The sequence below is a fragment of the Apostichopus japonicus genome, chromosome 21 (genome assembly GCF_037975245.1).
Source record: "Apostichopus japonicus isolate 1M-3 chromosome 21, ASM3797524v1, whole genome shotgun sequence".
NCBI lineage: Eukaryota > Metazoa > Echinodermata > Holothuroidea > Aspidochirotida > Stichopodidae > Apostichopus > Apostichopus japonicus.
In genome coordinates this window covers 5,396,223-5,416,377 of record NC_092581.1, presented here as the reverse complement: position 1 = coordinate 5,416,377, position 20,155 = coordinate 5,396,223, and the positions used below count along the sequence as shown (strand labels likewise).

Sequence of the window (20,155 nt, the reverse complement as noted above, 5' to 3'; positions counted from 1 at the left end):
GCCATTTAATATTATAGTATTTACTCCATCTCTGATAAACCTTAATCTTGGCTCCTCACCTTTCGATTACAAAGTTTAAACTGAGCATTTCAAGAAATGACAGAAGAGAAACAAGAAGTACTGTTTGCCATGACGTAGATATGTATTTAATAAGACTTCATTGTAGATTAAACATCTGTATAGTTGATTTGGGTATCATTAGTACTGACACTAATGAGGTATCTGTTATCAAAAATATATTAAAAATAATATAGGAAAGACTTATAGATTAACTTCTTGTTACAATAAATTTTCTTCCATGAATTAGAAAAACAAAATTACCAGCAGTTTTGACTGGGATAGAAAACACTGAAAGTCCTAACAGGGAAAAAATTCAGTTCCATCCTGTGCATTGACTCATTGCAGAGGTGGCACACTCCTAATCTTCTACCACAGAGGGATTTCTCCTTTCCACATTCACTACAGAACTTGACAGGAATATTCTTTGAAATTAAAACAGCGTATACCCGGTATCTTTGTCCAAGAGATAGTAAAATCAGATAGAACAATAATCAAAACTGAAGAAAAATTCTCTTCCTTTTATCAGCACTTGTGAAACTATGCTCGGAATGTCTCAAAAGAAGGAAACCTAGACTTATTCCTTCGTCAAAAGTTCATATTCGTTCGAAAAACGGCTCTCATGACAACAAAAGTAACGTTACTACTTAACTACCAACACAGTCATGAGAGGATAACTCCGGCAGATTGAGGAAATAGATCCAACAGGGACCGGATAATTTGTCATTACCCGGCCAGGCTGGATATCAGCTGCGTCCTTATTTCACACGAATAGATAACAAACTGATTTAAAAGAAAAATAATCACAACTTGTATAATATGCATTTGTTACAGTGTCTTCAAATTGGCTCTAATAGACTTGTTAATCCAATCCTAAATAAATGCCTATATATGTTTTACCAAATGATAACATAACTTCAATCATTTTATTAAATTAAAACAAGCAGACTGCTCGGTGAAGTGTTTTCGACAAAAGTATTTTCTCGATACCAAGTTACAACTGTTTATGATAAAAATAAACTAACAATTACATCTCTGTTTATGACAATTGTAACAATTTCAATTATCCAGACAATGGTTGATGAACTCTCGAATTGTGCCAATTTACTCCATCATGTTTCCTTATCCAGAAAATAAGAATCGCTGAGAAATTTACGAATAATTAATTCAATTTACGAGAACAGCTGATCGATTGTAGTAATTTGATAGAAAAAAAATATGTGACGGAAAAAAGAGATCTTTTGCGAGGTTGAATATTGGATGAAAATAATCTCTAGAGATGAGAATGATCAGAACTGCTTTTGCAGAATAATTGGAAATGTTAGCAAACTATGGATAAGAATGATCCACATACGAATATGATAATAATAGTAATATGATATCACATGACATCACTGAATAACCTGATACAGAGAACCAACACCATCAGTTACGATATTAACTTGTTCTGTAGGTAAAGAAAGAAAGAGAAAGGTTGGCATTAATTCAAAGATACGATGCCGATGTTTGAGTGTATAATAACCTGCAAACAACCTCCCCCCTCCCCTCCCCAAAGTTATTAGTGATGACTATCATCGTTTAACACACATTTGTTTTGATATTACATTGCTGGGCAGTTTCTTGAGCACATTTTTCCTTATCATGAAGATACAAGACATTTTTTGAAATTGGATGATATTTGCTGTATGCAGCTTACAGCGATATGGGATTTACACTAACAGCGTAGGATATAATTCCATGATGGTGGTTTCGTTCGTTATTCTTATAGAAACGTTAAATATGAAATGCTGAGAGCAGTGGGGTACAAATTCCAAAACAGCATATGAATTCTGTGTCTGCCCAACCCTCCCTACTCTCTCTACAAGAAGATATCACTCACATTACCCTATCCATGACTAATGCCAATTCCACCTGGGGCGTGTAGCAAAACATAAACAGAGTAAGGCAACAACTTGTAATCAATATAATGCACACTGTGATTGCTTACAAAACTTACAACAGATTGCTTACAAAAGAGTGAAATGAAAACATTAATGTATCAGTCAGGAATATATCTTCAGTTAGGGTGGGGGGGGGGAGAGGGTGGGGGGAGTTAAGGAGGTGCAGAAGGGAGATAATAGGTGACCCTTAAAATTCCCTTTTCCTTTTTTTCAACTTTCATCCAAGCGTCCTTCCTCCATAGACTACTTACCCTACGAGTCCCTTGATGGAATCGATACATCCAGAATGTTTGACACCAACCACAACGGCCATGACCATCAGACCTAGCGACCCCACCAACCCGTACATCCCATGCAGCCTCTTCTCTGGATCTGAGGATGAAGAAGATTGCAAAGATGGAGAACCTTGATAAACAAATAGACAGTTAAATAACACCAATCAATAAGTTACATACAAATAAATAGTAAACACATCATATATATACATGTATATGCTGGAAGGTTTTTCACTGTTCTTGATTTTCAAACTCATTATGATTTCAATTACATATATACACACACACACACACATATATATATATATATATATATATATATATATATATATATATATATATATAATTTTATATATTTAGTATATACTTGACTAATAAATATCTTGAAATTTACTCTTGGTAATCTAGTCTACTGCAGCTCATGCTGCTGTTCATATCTGCCGAGGAGTTTCTGTACTTCAGAGAGCACTAAAGCAACATTTCAGACTAACTTTAATGGATGATAAACTGCATCCACATTTGACATTAACTTAATTCAATTAGCGTGTATTTTGAGAACAAATTCCGGTCAAAATTGTAAATTTGGAGTGTCTTGTGGCCATTGGGTGGCACCATTTTAAATTTACAGAGTAGTTTTCACCAGAGGCAACAATCATCCAGTTGTACTTTCTGTGCGGTTACTATGTGATCAGAAGGTATTACTCCGAAATATTAGATACATGCAACAAGGGATTTCAACAAACTTTCATTACTCAAAAACATGTCATGCAAAGGGAAACTTTGAACACTTCATTGCAAAAATCTGCCAAGTGCTTCAAGCCAAATGAGAAGCTTGTTTATCATGGTTTGTATAAAAGCACAGATAACACCACCCACAGAGTCCTGACTTCTATCCCCATCGGCTATAACAACAGCAGCTGACTTCATGTTTGGTTTGGCAGATAAGGGACTTGTTCCAAATAATGCTTTTGACATGATAATGTGAATTGGGTTTTTCCTGAATATTAGAATACCCTGTAAAGACAGACCGAAGAAGTTATGTACCACACGTGGAGTTTGCCACAACCTAGAGTGAGTGGTTTAAAGAAGACGCCCCCGGAAATATCGAAATTGGGTAAAACCACTATGACGAAAACTATATATATATATATATATATATATATATATATATATATATATATATATATATATATATATATATATATATATATATATAGATATATATATATATAGATATATATATATATATATATATAGATATATATATATATATATAGATATATATATATATATGTAAGCTTTCCAGAATTTGACCAATGGTGACTGGCCTTCAAACTGCATCAAACTCAAGATGGTTCTGTTACTCACTAAGTTAGATTAACCTATCAAGTATAACTTCATCCAATATCTGCTATTTGAAGTTATCATGTTTGTATCATTTCCGACCTTTAGGCTCTGGTGACCTCACATGACTTTTGACCTCTATGCAAACCAATCTGGTTCTTGTACTCACTGAGGTGGAGCCATGTACTGACTCTGAGGTGCATCAAAGCTTCACAGTTTTCATACTTTGCCCTCCGATGACTGGTGACCTTTGACCTCTATGAAAAACAATAGCCTTCTTTTGCCCACTAAAAACCTAAGGGGGATACAAAGTTCATCTTAGCTTTGCTTATTTGCTTATTCAGTCTTTGACCACTGGTGACCTTTGATTTTGAAGTTATCAAGTTATTCAGTCTTTGACCTCTGGTTCCAATGCAGCCTAGGTGCACGGCCTCCCCCTCTCCCTGACAAGCTTAAATTATTTTAGAAAGTCCAAACACCTGGACTTGAAAAGCTTGTAACAAGTGTTCCACCTGGTGGATAGGAAGAGTACTTGCATCACAAGTTCAATCCCAACTTCTGCTTTTCTTTTTTAATTCCTCCAGTTCAAAAATTCTTTCTCCACACCCGCCCCACCCTCCCCCACAACCCCATACACAAAAAAGGGGGGAACATTGCTATTTTTTTCACATCTTGTTTAGCTGCTTAGAGAACATACATCCATAAAAAAAAATCATTACATGCATAAATATACATTTATAGAAGAAAAAATATTCCATAAGAAAGAAATAAGTTCAATACATCTACTCATTCCACAGAAAGGGGAAAATAGTTGCTAGAGAAGGAAAGCAACATTTGTTATATGAACCAACTGAGATTGTCAGACAAACAACTTGTGAAGAGTTCAACCAACAGAGAGAGCACTTTCAATTTCTACTCTTTCCTCCTTCTATTCTGAAGTTGAAATATTAGAAACAAGCATTACTTCTCAACAGTTGCAGTGGCCAAGTTGGTAGTGCTCTGTAACTGAGAGAGTCAGACAAACTCCATGTCCTGAGTTCAACTCCACATGAGAGCAGTTTTATTTTCTGCTCTTTTCCTCCTTCCAATTTGTATTCTAAAGTTGAAATATTAGAAACAAGCATTACTTCTCAACAGTTGCAGTGGCCAAGTTGGTAGTTCTCTGTAACTGGAGAGTCAGACAATCTCCATGTCCTGAGTTCAACTCCACATGAGAGCATTTTTTATTTTCTGCTCTTTTCCTCCTTCCATTCTGTATTCTGAAGTTAAAATATTAGAAACAAGCATTATTTCTCAACAGTTGCAGTGGCCAAGTTGGTAGTGCTCTGTTACTGGAGAGTTAGACAAACTCCATGTCCTGAGTTCAAATCCACATGAGAGCTGTTTTAATTTTTCTGATCTTTTCCTCCTTCCATTCTGTATTCTGAAGTTGAAATATTAGAAACAAGCATTACTTCTCAACAGTTGCAGTGGCCAAGTTGGTAGTGCTTTGTAACTGAGAGAGTCAGACAATCTCCAAGTCCTGAGTTCAATTCCACATAAGAGCTGTTTTATTTTTCTGCTCTTTTCCTCCTTCCATTCTGTATTCTGAAGTTGAAATATTTGAAACAAGCAAAACTTCTTAACAGTTGCAGTGGCCAAGTTGGTAGTGCTCTGTAACTGAGAGAGTCAGACAATCTCCATGTCCTGAGTTCAATTCCACATAAGAGCTGTTTTAATTTTTCTGATCTTTTCCTCCTTCCATTCTGTATTCTGAAGTTGAAATATTAGAAACAAGCATTACTTCTCAACAGTTGCAGTGGCCAAGTTGGTAGTGCTATGTAATTGAGAGAGTCAGACAATCTCCATGTCTGTGGTTCAAGTCCAGTCTGAGCCTTTTACTTTTCTGTTCCATGGAAAAGGTGGAAGTATAAAGGTAAGAAACAAAGATTTTCCATTGGGAACCGAAATGGTGTGTTTGGTTGTTCTGCTTGCAGGCAATTCAACTTTCCCAATTTCCTTATTGGCTGGGTTCAAGACCAGGTTGAGGTGAGACAGGGTAGAAAGGAGAGGTAAGAAGATGGAAAGAGGAAAGGTGAAGTGAGAGGAGGGGTAGAAAGGAGATCAGAGAAGGGGTGGAAGGAGCGTAGGGGTAGCGAGAAGGGGTGGCAGAGGAGGGTAGAAAGGAGAGATGAGGGGAGGGGAAGGAGAGGAGAGAAGGGGCGGGGTGAGAGGCGGAGGTGAGGCAGAGAAGGGTGAGTGATCGCGGACCAGGTGACATCGCCGGCACCCCCTCCCCCTGACAAGGTTCCCACGCGGCCAGGTGAGTTCGCCGGTACCCCCTTCCCCTGACAAGGTTCCCACGCGGCCTCCCCATCCCAGACAAGGATCAGTGGAGAAAATGTTTTACAAAAATGTCTAAGTCCAAGCAACTGGATCATTAAATATTTGAAAAGCTAACTATTGCAGAGTCTCCTCTAATGGTCTAGTGGTAGAGCAGAAAGTTTTGCATCACAGGGTCCCTGGTTCAAAACCAACTTCTGCTTTTCATTTTATTTCTTCCAGTACAAGAACTTTTACACAAAAATTAGAACAAAAAGAGTTGACTTTATATATCTTTATTAAGCACCTTACAGAAAATACAACCACACACAAAACTAAAAAAATAATAAATAGATAAAAAAAAAGTAGGCATGTTAATCAAATTCAGTACATACATACATAAAACTATTTAGAACCAACCACTAGATTTACCAAGAAGACTATAGGGTCATTCCATATCAAATCACCAATTTGATTACAAATAATGATTACAATGTATTTCCTGTTAGACATTTGCAACTTGTACAGCTCTAAAGTTGCTATTTTCATGTCGTGATTCAGCATGAGGAGGGAGTTTTATGCCAATTTTATACCAACATAACCATGTGAGAGCTATGAGGATTTTTTACTTTAATTATAACTGTAAATTTCTTACAACTTACAAGCTTTTGGGTTTCTAGCTTTTATCAATATTAGGTTGTAAAGTTGCTCTGATGTACAAAAGAGGTCGACTTTGACAGCCAATAACTCAAAATGCGACATGTTGAAAAAATCTGATTATTTTTTCTAGAAGAGATATAGTACCACCCTGTTTGTATAAAAAATTTCAGGAGGGTACTTTGCCTTATTATAAATGAAAAATCCTTAAAGTTTGGGATTTTTACAAAACCACATTTTTGTCTGCTTGCTGTTCCACATGTTTTGAGCCTGGGTATTGTACTTCAAGGTCATTCAATTCAATACTGTGCAGATTTCAATGTCATATTCCAAAAAGTGATAATTCAGCCACTGCAATGCAACTGAAATTTTAAGAATATTTTTATTTCATGGTGCAATAATCATGCAATGAGGGTGGTAATTTTTGGAGAGGGCCCAGCAACAGCCATCCATGATTTGACACGGTATGACCCTATAGAGGACATCTGCAATGTTATTATATAGCATAAATGCAGCATTTAGGATTGAAATTATCACAAAACAATGTCTTTTTCTGATGACTCTTTTTGCAGTAAGGTGTCAAATATATATTTTTTGGCCCACTAAATCCAGGGACATGATATTGATTTTAACCCTCATGTTGACATCAAGAGCTAGTTACCTCACGCACTGTACCTTCAAAGGGAAGGGTGGCATTTTAAGAGCCTGGCAGCATTTTTTTTGTTTTGTGGTTCTACTGTTTGAAGGATGATTGATAACACTCAAATTTATTCCGCATCCACAAAACAAGTATTTTGGTTACCGAATATTCTCCTTATATATCACCCAGCAGCGAAGTGTAAGAAATATATTTTACCATATGAAGTACAGACTATGGTACTGCAGTTATTTCTGTAGTTGTTTGTAAACAATAACAACTTACATTCACGTTGTTTCAACAAACAGAATGTGAGGTGGAGTCATCATGTTAACAAGTTTCCAGACTTTGAACCATTTGTCCTCAAATCACCTTTTACCTCCACCGAAAACAATAAGGTAGCTCCACATACCACATATCAGGTACAAGCTTTAGTTTTGGAGTTATGTTTACAAGGTTTTCAGATTGTGACCTCTGTTGATATCAAACAGCATTTATCCTGTACCAGAAGAAGTAAGGTTCTTGTTTTATTTATTCCATCACCAAAAAATAAAAAATTGTAACCCTGAAAAATCTGATGGAACATCACACAAGGGATGGGTGGGGTGGGGGTGTGGGTGGGGGAGGGAACTTACCACCAGTGTAGTAACCACGTGCATATGAAATCCTGGAGAGGACATAGACACCGCCCAGTCCGGCGGCTAGTTTCTAAAGAGACGAAAAAGTGAAGATAAAATGAGTGAGTGCCAGCAAACAAGTTGCACAAAAGATGTTTCCTGCAAGTATCTATCAAACCAGAAGTGAGTAAATACATGGCGGTTTCAATGATGTGAGAAGCTGTTATCTAAGTTGAGGAATTTAATTACTTGAAGGTTCCTTTAAGATAAATACTTTAACAGAATTTTGTAATATTCAGATATACCCAAAAGACAAAAACATAAATAAAACTTAATGTGACTAGCAGACTCTATCTGAAGTTTTACACTGTAGTAAACTCAAAAAATGCTAATCAGTTGAGTAACAAATCCAATCCTAACCCTTGAACATTGCTCAATAACTATATAGTCAGATTGTAGTTTCCCTAGGCTCCAACCAATGTTTTCCTCTGGCCCTCCTTCATAGGATATATTTCGAGAAGCACTGCCATTGGTTGTCTAATCTTAACTAATTATAATAATAGGCTGAGAAAGACTTTGATATTATGTTGAAAATTCCGCAAGATTTTTCAGTCCCAACCAAAGTGCATTACCTCCATTAACAGACTTTGCATATATGAACATAGTAAAGTACACCTTAGGTGTTTATAGCTCATTATAAATGGAAAAACAGGCATGTGAAAGCTAAAAATGAACGGCTTTGATTAACAGTACTAATGACTTACTATATATGCAAACTATATTTGTAGTTTTAAGTGGCCTCTGGCACATAACCACCTCTGAGATTATTGGAGCAGCCTATGGTCTCCCGAGTCTTCGAGATTTGAGTTCTCTTTTCTTTTTTTAACGAAGCCCTAATTCCCCACGCAATGCATCATTAAAATTACTATTAAACATTCAAAAGTACAGTCATACCGTTAGCATGTCAATGTCTTTGATTCTTTTTTGCAAATGTGCTTGACAGCATCTCACCGTGAAAAGTTTTCATAATTCAAATTTACTAAGCCAAAAGGAAAAAATCCTATTCATTATTGATATGTTTGTTGAAGCGTGAAGTCCACTCGAGGCTAAGACTTGGTAATTTGCCCTTTTAATGCTTGATCATATTTTCAGCTTTTGATACTATTAATAATTAATCCAGAGTCACATTTACACTTTCATTACTTCTGTTTCATAGCAAAACTGAATTAGATGCCGATAGCATATTTTGATAAATCTTTGTGAATCCACTGATCAAACTGGTTGTGCAATATCTTTATGCTATGTTTTGTTTTTTGTCTAAGCTTTAAAATGACTTTTTTTCCTGACATTACCGGCAAAGTCTTGTTCTGGCTACAATATTTAAGTTGATGTGTCAGTATTTTTTTGAGACCATTTCTGGTCAGCCCTGCTTAAGTTTCACTAGGCGTCACCATCCAGCTCCGATGATTTTATAAAACTGGTTTGGTAGCAAAATCTGAATCGGTTTGACCAATCAGATTGTATCGATTGTGGTATAACGACAATATGACCAATACTTGAAACACCTACTACAGTAGACTCACCAAATGATATCTTGTTTATAAGTTACATTATAAATAAAGTGTTTCTATTGTTCAAATTTTAACTCACTTTTATTCATTATTAACAATATAAATAAATAGTGGGCCTACTTCAGACAGATGAAAATGAATGACACTTGCAAATTCTTCCGTCTACTTACTAATCAAAGACATTTTCTTTTTGTGTGAAAATAATTCCTTAAGGTTGAATAATGGTCAATGGGTACTGTTTGTCAAAAACATGACATCAGAAACTGTGCCACATTACTGTAGTACAGCATATCATTCTCAATAGGAAAGTAAGACACCGGGCTAGAATATTTTGTCCACTTGCCTGTTCTTTGGTGGGTGACTAATGATTCTGTTTGGATCCTTACATATTTTTCACCCAAACATATTCTATCGATATCAACATCTCTGTGGACATTATACATAGTTTTTTTTTTATTTAACTGTGACATGATGAAGTAGACTAGCACACACACTGTCTACAGCTAATAAAATCCTATCAACAAATATTTTGCTGCTTTAATGTTCAACAACAGTTAATGATTCTGTTTGGAATCTTAGATATTTGCACCCAAACAGATTCTTACGATATCAAAATCTTTGCGGACATTAGACATGCTTGTTTTATTTAACTGTGACATGATGAAGTAGACTAGCACACACTGTCTACAGCAAATATTATCCTCAAAAAATATTTTGCTGCTTTAATGTTCAACAACAGGCATCGACTAGTGGTTACTGTATGCAGCAAGGTTGGTAATGTGCCCAGAAACATGTTTTCTGGATAATATTTTATGTATACTTACAGGATATTCCAGACCAGACACGAGGAGGTTGAACAGAAACAAGGATTGGTTCTCTACACTGCATGAAAAGAAAAGAAAACAGTGGTACATTAACGAACATTGCGTGATCATTTGCGACTGATTCCCTATAACGGTCTCCACAAATGTCTTTGGGAGGGGGAGGATGGGGAGGATGGGAAGGAGAGAGGGATGGGCTCATCCCACAGATTTTGCCAATGTGTGGGCACATTTAAGGAAGTGATTGACTTAAAGGCATTGAAGACTCGCCCCAAACCGCGTACCGCGCTCTGAAAAAGTTAACTTTCCATTGCTTGCAAGTGAAGTTTTCTGCTTGTCGCTACAAAATGCAGACATTAATGAAACGTGATACCTAGTTATCTTTTATCTATATAGACCTGAGATGTCCATCGCTGCTATGTACACTGTGTTGTGGGTATTGACCGCAGCTGTATGTATTAAATAGAGAGTCTAATTACCGACGGTAGCAAGCTGTGTGTATATTTTCTGGGATCGATGGTGGTGTCTAATACTTCTGTTACACCCCTTTCGAATCTAGGTTAGATTACCGGCATGCGATGTTTCTATGTGCGTGAGTCTTCACACCCTCTAAAATGGAAACCCAAAATTAAAGCATTTCTAGCCTAATTGTTTTCATCGAACAACCTTTCTGCATTTTTAAGTGCTATCATTAGTTTTGCAGTTTCAGTTTCTTCTGAATTTACTTTCAACAAAGCTGATATAAGTTCCATAAAGCTACCACTAATCAGTTTTGAGGTCGTAGATTTCCAAATCAATGGTGTCAATTTGAAGTGATGAAAGCACTCACCACTTACAAGAATACAAAAAAAAAAAAAAAAAAAAAACTGACATTGTTATAGATTAAGATCAATAGGAGTTTTTTTTTAGGCTACCCACTGTTCGGATTTTAACTATGTATCCTGGGTTATTGAAGTAACAATGATCATAAATATGCACATTTAATTGCACAATTAATAGCCAGTTCTATGGGTGTTACATTACTAGTGCATACAAGTACCATTGTATGTAGTAGCCAACACCTGTATGTATGTATGTACCCACCAACAGGTGAACATCTTCACACTAAAACAATCCAGATGTTAACATGAACTTGTAGAATATACACTTATGCAAAACCTTATCCTACGTTAAAGGATGACGTAAGGCACAAAATCAATTTTAATATGTTGAATACCATGAAGAAAGTACTGAATTCTGTCTAGGTTGTGCTTCAACCCCAAGTTTAGTTTATGAGAAAGTATCCTTTAAACATCTGAGATTCATCAATTAAAGTGGCTGTACTACTTAGTCTAACATCCTAATTGGTAGGTCAGTTCATCAGATGCAACAACACAATAGTCAAAGGGAAAACACAGTACTTTTATGGCCTCAGATTATATGGAGTTAAATGTTAACTCTCATCATGCTCTGTTGTTTATATGAAGTTAAGAGCTAGAACATGTTTTGTTAGAGTCGTTGGAACATATTAAGTACATAGATGTCCATATGTAGCTACAGTATGTAGATTTCCAAGTGAAGCTAACGTATATGATATCCATGTATAGCTATCGTATGTATTGATATCCATACTTAGATACAGTATATAGATATCCATATATAGCGACAGTATATATAGATATCCATATACTGTATAGCTGCTGTTTATAGATATCCATATATAGCTACTATATGTATAGATATCCATGTAAAGCTATTGTATATAGCTACCATATGTATAGATATCCATATATAGCGTACTATATATAGATACTGTATGTACATATATCCATATATAGCTACCATATGTATAGATCTCTATATATAGCTACTGTATATAGATACAGTATGTACAGATAGCCTTATATAGCTACAGTATATAGCTACATTATATATATTATCATATATAGCTACAGTATATACAGATATCTATATATAGCTACATTATATATATATATCCATATATAGCTACAGTATATATTGATATCCATAAATAGCTACACTATATATTCATATATAGCTACAGTATATATCCATATATAGCTACAGTATATATCCATATATAGCTACAGTATACATATATCCATATATAGTTACAGTATGTACAGATATCCATATATATAGTTACAGTATATAGCTACAGTATATATATATATCCATATATAGCTACAGTATATATATATATCCATATATAGCTACAGTATATACGTATATCCATATATAGCTACAGTACACATATATCCATATATAGTTACAGTATGTACAGATATCCATATATAACCATAGAAACACAACTAACAATCAATGTCTTATTTTTGCGATATTTGTGAAAACACTGTCACATATGCAAAAAAAAACTTTTATTTTATTTTTGAGCCTTATTCCTTGTCTAGCAATGGCATAATCAGTCTGTAGAATGACCTGTTCCTCTTGAATGAACCTAAACCGACACTCTCACCTACGAAAAGAAACAAAGTGCGCTGAAGACGAATTTTAGAATCCTGTCGAGCAAGAAACTGTTGCAGGTGCTAGTTTGCCTCGAGAATTGTACATAAAAGTCAAAAAGTTTAGCGACTGCCTTCATTGGCATGCCATGGATAGGAAATTGTGCATCCTCTCAGGAATTCAAGCCTCGGGGACAGCGCCACGCCGCTCAGTCCTCGACAGTCTGTTCAATTGAAATCTCGAAGATGCAGCAGCAGAGAGTTGTTTACAAAAGACACCCTTGTTTATTTATCTAATAACCGTCATGGCCTAAAGGTACAGTGCGACTGCAAAAGCAAAATAGAACTACTGAAAGAACAAGAGCACAGGCTGCCGACGGATCATATATAAAAGTGCTTACGCATTTTGATGAGCTCTTTGGACACAGTTGAACATTGGTTTGTCATCGCTGTACATTATTGGATACTGTCAACAGGAAAAACGAAGAAAGGGAGGAAATATTAACAAAGAGAATGTGAAAAACCACCTCAAAATATATGAATAAACAGTTTCAAACTAACTTCAAAACACTACCAAATGAAAAAATTAAAGATAGAAAAGCAAAAAGAAAGCAGAAAACCTGTTCACAAATTTCTGTGTAGGGGTAAGTGCATGAGCCTTTATTTCCACATTTCTATCTACAATAGCAAGGATGTCACTTCATCAGAGATATATACCATGACAAGCAAACATTTTCAGACATTTGATTCTTCAGCCCTTTTACTGTAGACATTTGATTCTTCAGCCCATTCAATGTTGATATTTGATTCTTCAGCCCTTTTTCTGTAGACATTTGATTCTTCAGCCCTTTTACTATAGACAGTTTCTCCTTCAGCCCTTTTACTGAACACATTTGATTCTTCAGCCCTTTGACTGTAGACATTTTATTCTTCAGCCCTTATACTGTAGACGTTTTATTCTTCAGCCCTTTTTACTGGACATAGACATTTGATTCTTCAGCCCTTTTACTGTAGACATTTGATTCTTCAGCCCTTTTTCTGTAGACTTTTGATACTTCAGGACTTTTTCTGTAGACATTTGATTCTTCAGCCCTTTTACTATAGACATTTGAATTTGATTCTTCAGCCCTTTTACTGTAGAAATTTTATTCTTCAGCCCTTTTACTGTCTGTAGACATTTGATTCTTCAGCCCTTTTTTCTGTAGACATTTGATTCTTCAGCACTTTTTCTGTAGACATTTGATTCTTCAGCCCTTTTTACTGTAGACATTTGAGTATTCAGCCCTTTACTGTAGACATTTAATAATTCTTCAGCCCTTTTGCTATAGACATCATTAAATTCTTATTGTGTCTATATTAGTAGTATGTACAGTATCCTAGCAAAGTCACTTTGATAACATGTCAATCCATTAAACCCTCCTATGCCCAATGTAGAGAAGGGATAGCACAGTTTCCTTCCAATTGTATGGTAACAACTGACATTTTTCATGTTTCCTTTTTGAGGTTAGTTACAGAAACTTAGTGAATATTCTGAAATCCTTCTTACCCACATTGACTATAGATTGGTTGATGAAAATGCTGTTGATGAGAGGAATCACATCAGTGAGAACTAAATGTGTTTGTCCATGCATATGCACACACTACTATCCCATCATCACTTTTAATATGTCATTAAAAAACTACAAAACACTACCATGGATGTCTACTGTCTAGACTACATTTATTTTATAAAGAAGCCTAATCAAAATGGATGTCCGAACCCCACATGCACACTTACTTGGACATCAAACTTCTTTCGTGCCTTGCTTACTTGGTGGGCGAGCCAGCCCATGACGAAGACACTGGAGCTTCCGACCAGTAGAACATAGCCGTACTCCTTGGGTAACGTGGACAGAACACCAGACATTGTGAGTAAATAGTTTTCTGTTAGAAGACAAACAATTTAATAAGGTAATTATAGGCCATTCATCCAGTTATAATGCAATATTGGTCATTTATCTTAAGTAGCAATTGATGACACAGGATCTATACTATTTTAAAAATATTCTTATGACTTTTTCAAATAATTTATAAGTTTTAACAATACTGTAAGGGGGAATGGCAGGGAGGGGGGGGGAGGAGTGGTCAGTGGAGTTATTAGGGTACTATGGTAAGCAGTAATTATAATCTGACAACAGAATAGAGGGAGACACAGAGCTAATCATCATCTTTCGCTCACTAGATCATCGTGATGAACAAAAGCAACAAGTATCGTGTAAACATACTGCTCTGTTTGTCAGACATCAAAGTTAACATGAAGGTGGCATACTCCTATTAGAGTCTATATCGATCCGCTCGATTGTTCTCCTTCAGGAAAAGTGCCAAAAAGCAGCAGGAGAGCATTGTTTTTGACCTGCTTTCATCACGATCTAGTTTTTTGTGGCTTGCATGTTGAAGAGCATGAATGGAAGTATATGTGGTGAGAAAATTGGGTCAATTGAGGCAATTTTAGACCCCTTTAGGCCTCCCAGGAGCAGGCGTAGGAAAATTGTTTACTACTGAGTGAAGAGGTTTGTTTACATGTGACGAAAACTTCCGGCTCGGATAGCAAAAAGTCTACATGGTCCTGATACGGAAAATTGATTGTGCCATGAAAGGCGGCCAACTTGTCAGCTATCTGGTGATGGGTAGCATTTAGCTAGTGAGAACTTCTATCTAGACTTAAAGATCACATTACGTTTGTGATTTAGTGTGTAAGTCAATGGGGCTTTTAATGGGTGTATGCTACCTGAAGTATCAGGGGGTTGCCATTTTGTCAGTGTGTGATGTCACGGTGTCATTTGGAGGTGAAAACTGGTAGTTTCCCTATTTCTTTTACTTTACATATTTTCAACATGAATGTAAAATCAGTGTTGAACACTGAAACCAGTGTCAGCATCAGGTCATGAGAAAATGAGTCCATATTTCAGAGTAAGTATTTGCCAAACACCCTAGTCTTTTTCCAGAAAGGTAAAATTGGTAATAAATAAATCAAGAACCATTAAAATGCAAGCATACTAGTGTACACATGGCAGGATGAGGTGATGTTTAGACTTACTCAAGTCTTCAGTCTTAGGACATGTAAGAAATTGTGATAACTGCCAAATGAAATCAGATTTTTCTTAGATGTTTGGGAGATTTCTTTTTATTAAAAGTAATCAAGTATTGCTTAGAACGCCATCAGCATATGTACCTAATCATCATTATTGGTCAAAAATATTATTTTTGACCAATAATGATGATAAGGTACATACGCTGTGTACTGTAAGGTTTTAGTATGTATGACATACATACTAAAACCTTACATTAGTTCACATAATGTGATATAACTGTTCAAATAATGTGATATCACATAATGTGATATAACTAATGTTAATTCACTGTGGTTTTGGCACAGTACTAACCTGTTTTGTAGTGTTATATCAATAGTACATACAGTAGATGAGCTAGTCAATATCTGGTTACATTTTATGCATCAATTAATCACAAACCAAGTTGACCCTTGGACTTCAAATCTCTAAGAGAGAGAGATTGATAATCTATAATCTGTATCTATAAAACTGTACAATTAGAACTAGATGTCATCTCCTTATCTTAAGCTGCTCACAGGGTCTGTTAGACATGTATGTACATAGCACTAACTAGTATACAACATGTAGGCAATGAAGTATTTAACACAGGTTCTGTACTGCACAGAGTAAACCTGGTTATTGTAAGAAAACAGAGATTTTTAGTGAAAAAAATTGAAAATAGCCAAATAAAACAGTGTGTTGTATATTTATTAAGGTTAATAAGAGGGTTAAGGTGGGGTTGGGCGGGGAATTGAAACATCGCTGTTGTGCTGTACAAATATGTACTGTACAACAGAGTAAATTTGGACACAAATTACATCACCAGTTATAGCAACTGAATATGTGATGTTATTATGTATTGTAGTGTAAACCAAACTGTGCAGCACTGAGCACTTCGGAAATCAACACAGCAATTACAGAGATTTGGAATACATGCCTCTTTGAAGAAGAAATGCAAGATTTCAAGCAAAAAACTACCTTTTCCCTGGTAGTTAATGATCTACAGACCAATAAATGTTTTATCTGCACATATGTTTTTGGTGGCCAACTATATATACCTCTTGAAATGAAGAAATGGTTGCCAAGTGATGGCTAAAGCTAAGTTGACAAATATGTAAACCATCAGCAAGAACACGTTCTCCCCACCCTCCCCCCCCCACCCAAACCATGGCCTGTCTATAACAATCCCAGGCTTGTCCTGTCTCTCTTCTTCACAGAGTTATGCAATAGTATTTCAAATTCCCAGCAAAAGAAGAGTGTTACCTAGCTTCCTCATTGGCTTAGAAACATGTACTGTATAAAGTATTTAAATGAACAGACAGAACAATATGTTGTATGTATCAGTAATGGACAACTCCAGGTACACTGTATAGTATTCCTCATGTTGAATACAAGTACCATACAGTAAGAGCTTGTTTGAAAGTAATGTTTATACCAGTCTGACTCAGCAGTTCTGGGCTTGTGACACTAAGCAAGTACTAGCATTGTTCTTTGCAAACTGTATAGCAAGACCTGTGTTAAAGTCAACATTGCAAGTCAAAAAGGTTCCTTTGTGCCAGGAATTCTGGTTTGGCATACATTACCATACTATACAATACCTACCTGTGCAGTATATTGTATGGCTATCTAGGGGCACTCTAAGTCACAGTATGTGTATAAGCAGTATTGTACTTATTGTATGGACAAAAAGGATGGAACTTGTATACATGTATTAATACATTACTTCACTGGATCAATGCAACCTTTAGGACGTGAGCACCTCAAGTCTGTACGGCCGGCCAACGGACTGTAGACAGTCAATCAATGGGGGATCAGATTTCAAAAGATGTGATTTGATCCATTAAAAGGCTTATTAATAAAAATGACCCAAAAAATCAGAGGAAAGTCTGGAATATGAAATTTGGACAAAAACTACCACAATAAACCCTTTCCAAAAGGTTTTTTTTCCTTCTATTTTTTCTATGAACATACCCTAGATATAAACAGTAGGATCTACAGTAATTCACAGGAAATGAAAACAGTTTAAGTATTTCCCATAGGCGTGAGAAGCCAATGTAACCTTTGAAACACAAAATTTCATGTGCTACTTTCCATAATTTCATCATTTGGTTCTATTACCTTCTATCTTGATGAAGGTCAAAATTTGGATAGCTTAGAAGTAATAAGTACATACCAGCCCTGTGTTGAATTCAGTGCAAGGGTCCCAACAAAAATTGAACAGTAGCCTACCTTTCCATACGTAAGAATTAAGCAACATGTGATTGGTCTATAAATTACACATCGGACATCACCATACAGATTCTATGGACTTTCCATCCCATAGCTGGGATATCCTCGAGCACTAGCCTAAGTGCACAGCAATAACAGGTTGGATAGGTTTATCGTGGTGCAGTAAAAATGATGTAACTTTTAAGTAAGAAATATTTGGTTTGCAAAATATGCTTGAAATTATCTCCCATTGCTTAATTATGGCACTTTTATGCAAATATATGCAAACAAATGCTTTAAGGAATTCTTCAATAACACAAAGCACACTTTTCTGAGTAAATAGTTCAATTGGGTATTGTACTGTCAGGCTTGAAAGGCTGTAGAGGTACGCACTTGCAAATAACAAAACTTTTTCGTACATCACTAAACACATCATACAGTGTAGGCGTTGAAGAAACAATTTGAACAGTATAATTCAGTTGACGAGTTTAACATACTGTTTCTTACAGTCATATTATATGTGAAGGCCTGCGAAGCCATACATAGTAACATTAGGCTTATGCATGCCAATGGTATAGGCCCAGTTGGGTTGTATGCCTAATGAACAGGTACCCAAGGGATAGACCGAAATGACCGAGAACGACCCAACATTGTGCTGTTATAACATTTTGTTCAAGGGAAAATTTAAATAAAGTCCAAGGCTAATGTTCTGGAGGGGATGGGAAATTCTCTGGTAATTTGAGGTCTAGCACTATTTGCTACCGATAGATCTAGCAATAATGTGAGGTAGAGCTCTGGTAGTCATTTGTTGACTGGGCATCAGCACATCCAGAAACTTGGATAGATCTTTCAAGTTGCCCTAAATTCTAGATTAGTAGTACCTAGCTGGTATCATTTCAACCTGCAATCAATCACAAATTTATCGCAGCTGAATCCATAGCTCTCAACCTTTCCTCATGCAAATGCTGGTCATCATGCATGTGATCTGAAACTGGGCAAGGGGATATGGGAATAGGATGGCCTCTCACCTTTTTGAAAATTAAAAGTATAATGTTACGGTCAAGTAACATACACGTGTTGTGGGTGAACTTCTTAAATTGCCATTTAATTTCAGCCAAATGCTGGATTTGACTAGTAATAGTATGTGTGGGTCTGCAGGTTACGACATCAAATGCAAGTCTTTCCCGCCAATTGCTGGTAACATGGGACCTCTGCCTATGTGCCCCGTACTTACAGTAGGGTACTGTCATGAGCAAAACCCCAACAACATCAGGGTTAAATGATTTTAGGTAGCTAAGCCTGGTATAAAGGCAAAGGCCCCTACCCTAACATTAGGCTTAAGTTGGTATTTAGTCAAGGCCTAGCCTACTGTAGCCACAGAGGGCCTACAGTAGGTGCTGGTCAACTTGACCATTCATTCCCATCCAAGAGGCTCCATGGAGGGCTAAATTTCTTACTGTGTAGTGCATGGTACAGTTTTTTGTAACTGATGGCGGTTATCGGGTGATCCTGACCATTGTGAAAGGCAAAGCCTAGGCCTAACATTGTAACACATTAACATTGGTTTGGCTTATTAGGCGGCCATTAAAATTTAAAGCAACAGTACATATTGGTAGGTAAGGCACAGGTTACAACCTGGTCTTATTAAACCACTGAGTTGGTTACATCTTAAACTATGATTTTAAATACAGTATAGGTATGCTTTAATTCTATAGTTACACTTCAGTTTGTTACCAACAACACCCTTGAAATCCTTAGTACCTTTCTTGGACCTGGGTGATGTGCAACTAAAAAGTAAACGGAACGGAAAAACTCTCGGGAAACGACGAACTGTGGTGTAGGTCTCTCTTGTAATATGAGTGAACAGTGTAGGCTAGGGATACCCAACAATTATATTACGGTGTAGGCAATGCGTCTTTCACATGCAAAGTGCGTATAGAAAATTCACATTGTCACATCTCGATTACGCAATAACTTAATCGCCTTGCAATGTACGGCAGTATTGAGGCGACTTCGCTATGTACATGGTGTTGACACTGTGCTAAATTGCTCTTGTAAGATACTGGTAACAGTTTAGAGATCATCAACTATAAGTTACAATTGAACACCCTCTTAATTAGCTCTGGCACTTCTCTTTCTCGATGCAATTATCCAAATTGTATGTCAGAGAAGGGCA

General features: G+C 36.4%; 1 protein-coding gene across 2 annotated transcripts; it reads right to left on the bottom strand.

The window, feature by feature from the left end:
• Positions 1-118: 118 nt before the first annotated feature.
• On the bottom strand, positions 119-19,922 carry LOC139962729 (glutathione S-transferase 3, mitochondrial-like). 2 transcript variants are annotated; one of them, XM_071962978.1, is made up of 7 exons: positions 19,714-19,922; positions 14,460-14,605; positions 13,084-13,148; positions 10,224-10,281; positions 7,847-7,919; positions 2,249-2,369; positions 119-1,504 (listed from the first exon to the last, which is right to left on the bottom strand). In XM_071962978.1, exons 2-7 carry the CDS (start codon positions 14,586-14,588, stop codon positions 1,495-1,497), a joined length of 456 nt encoding a protein of 151 aa, XP_071819079.1. In that variant the 5' UTR covers positions 14,589-14,605; positions 19,714-19,922; the 3' UTR covers positions 119-1,494. The 2 variants fall into 2 exon arrangements, with proteins under 2 accessions (XP_071819079.1, XP_071819078.1); XM_071962977.1 differs by having other exon boundaries at positions 14,460-14,603; positions 19,739-19,921.
• Positions 19,923-20,155: the final 233 nt, after the last annotated feature.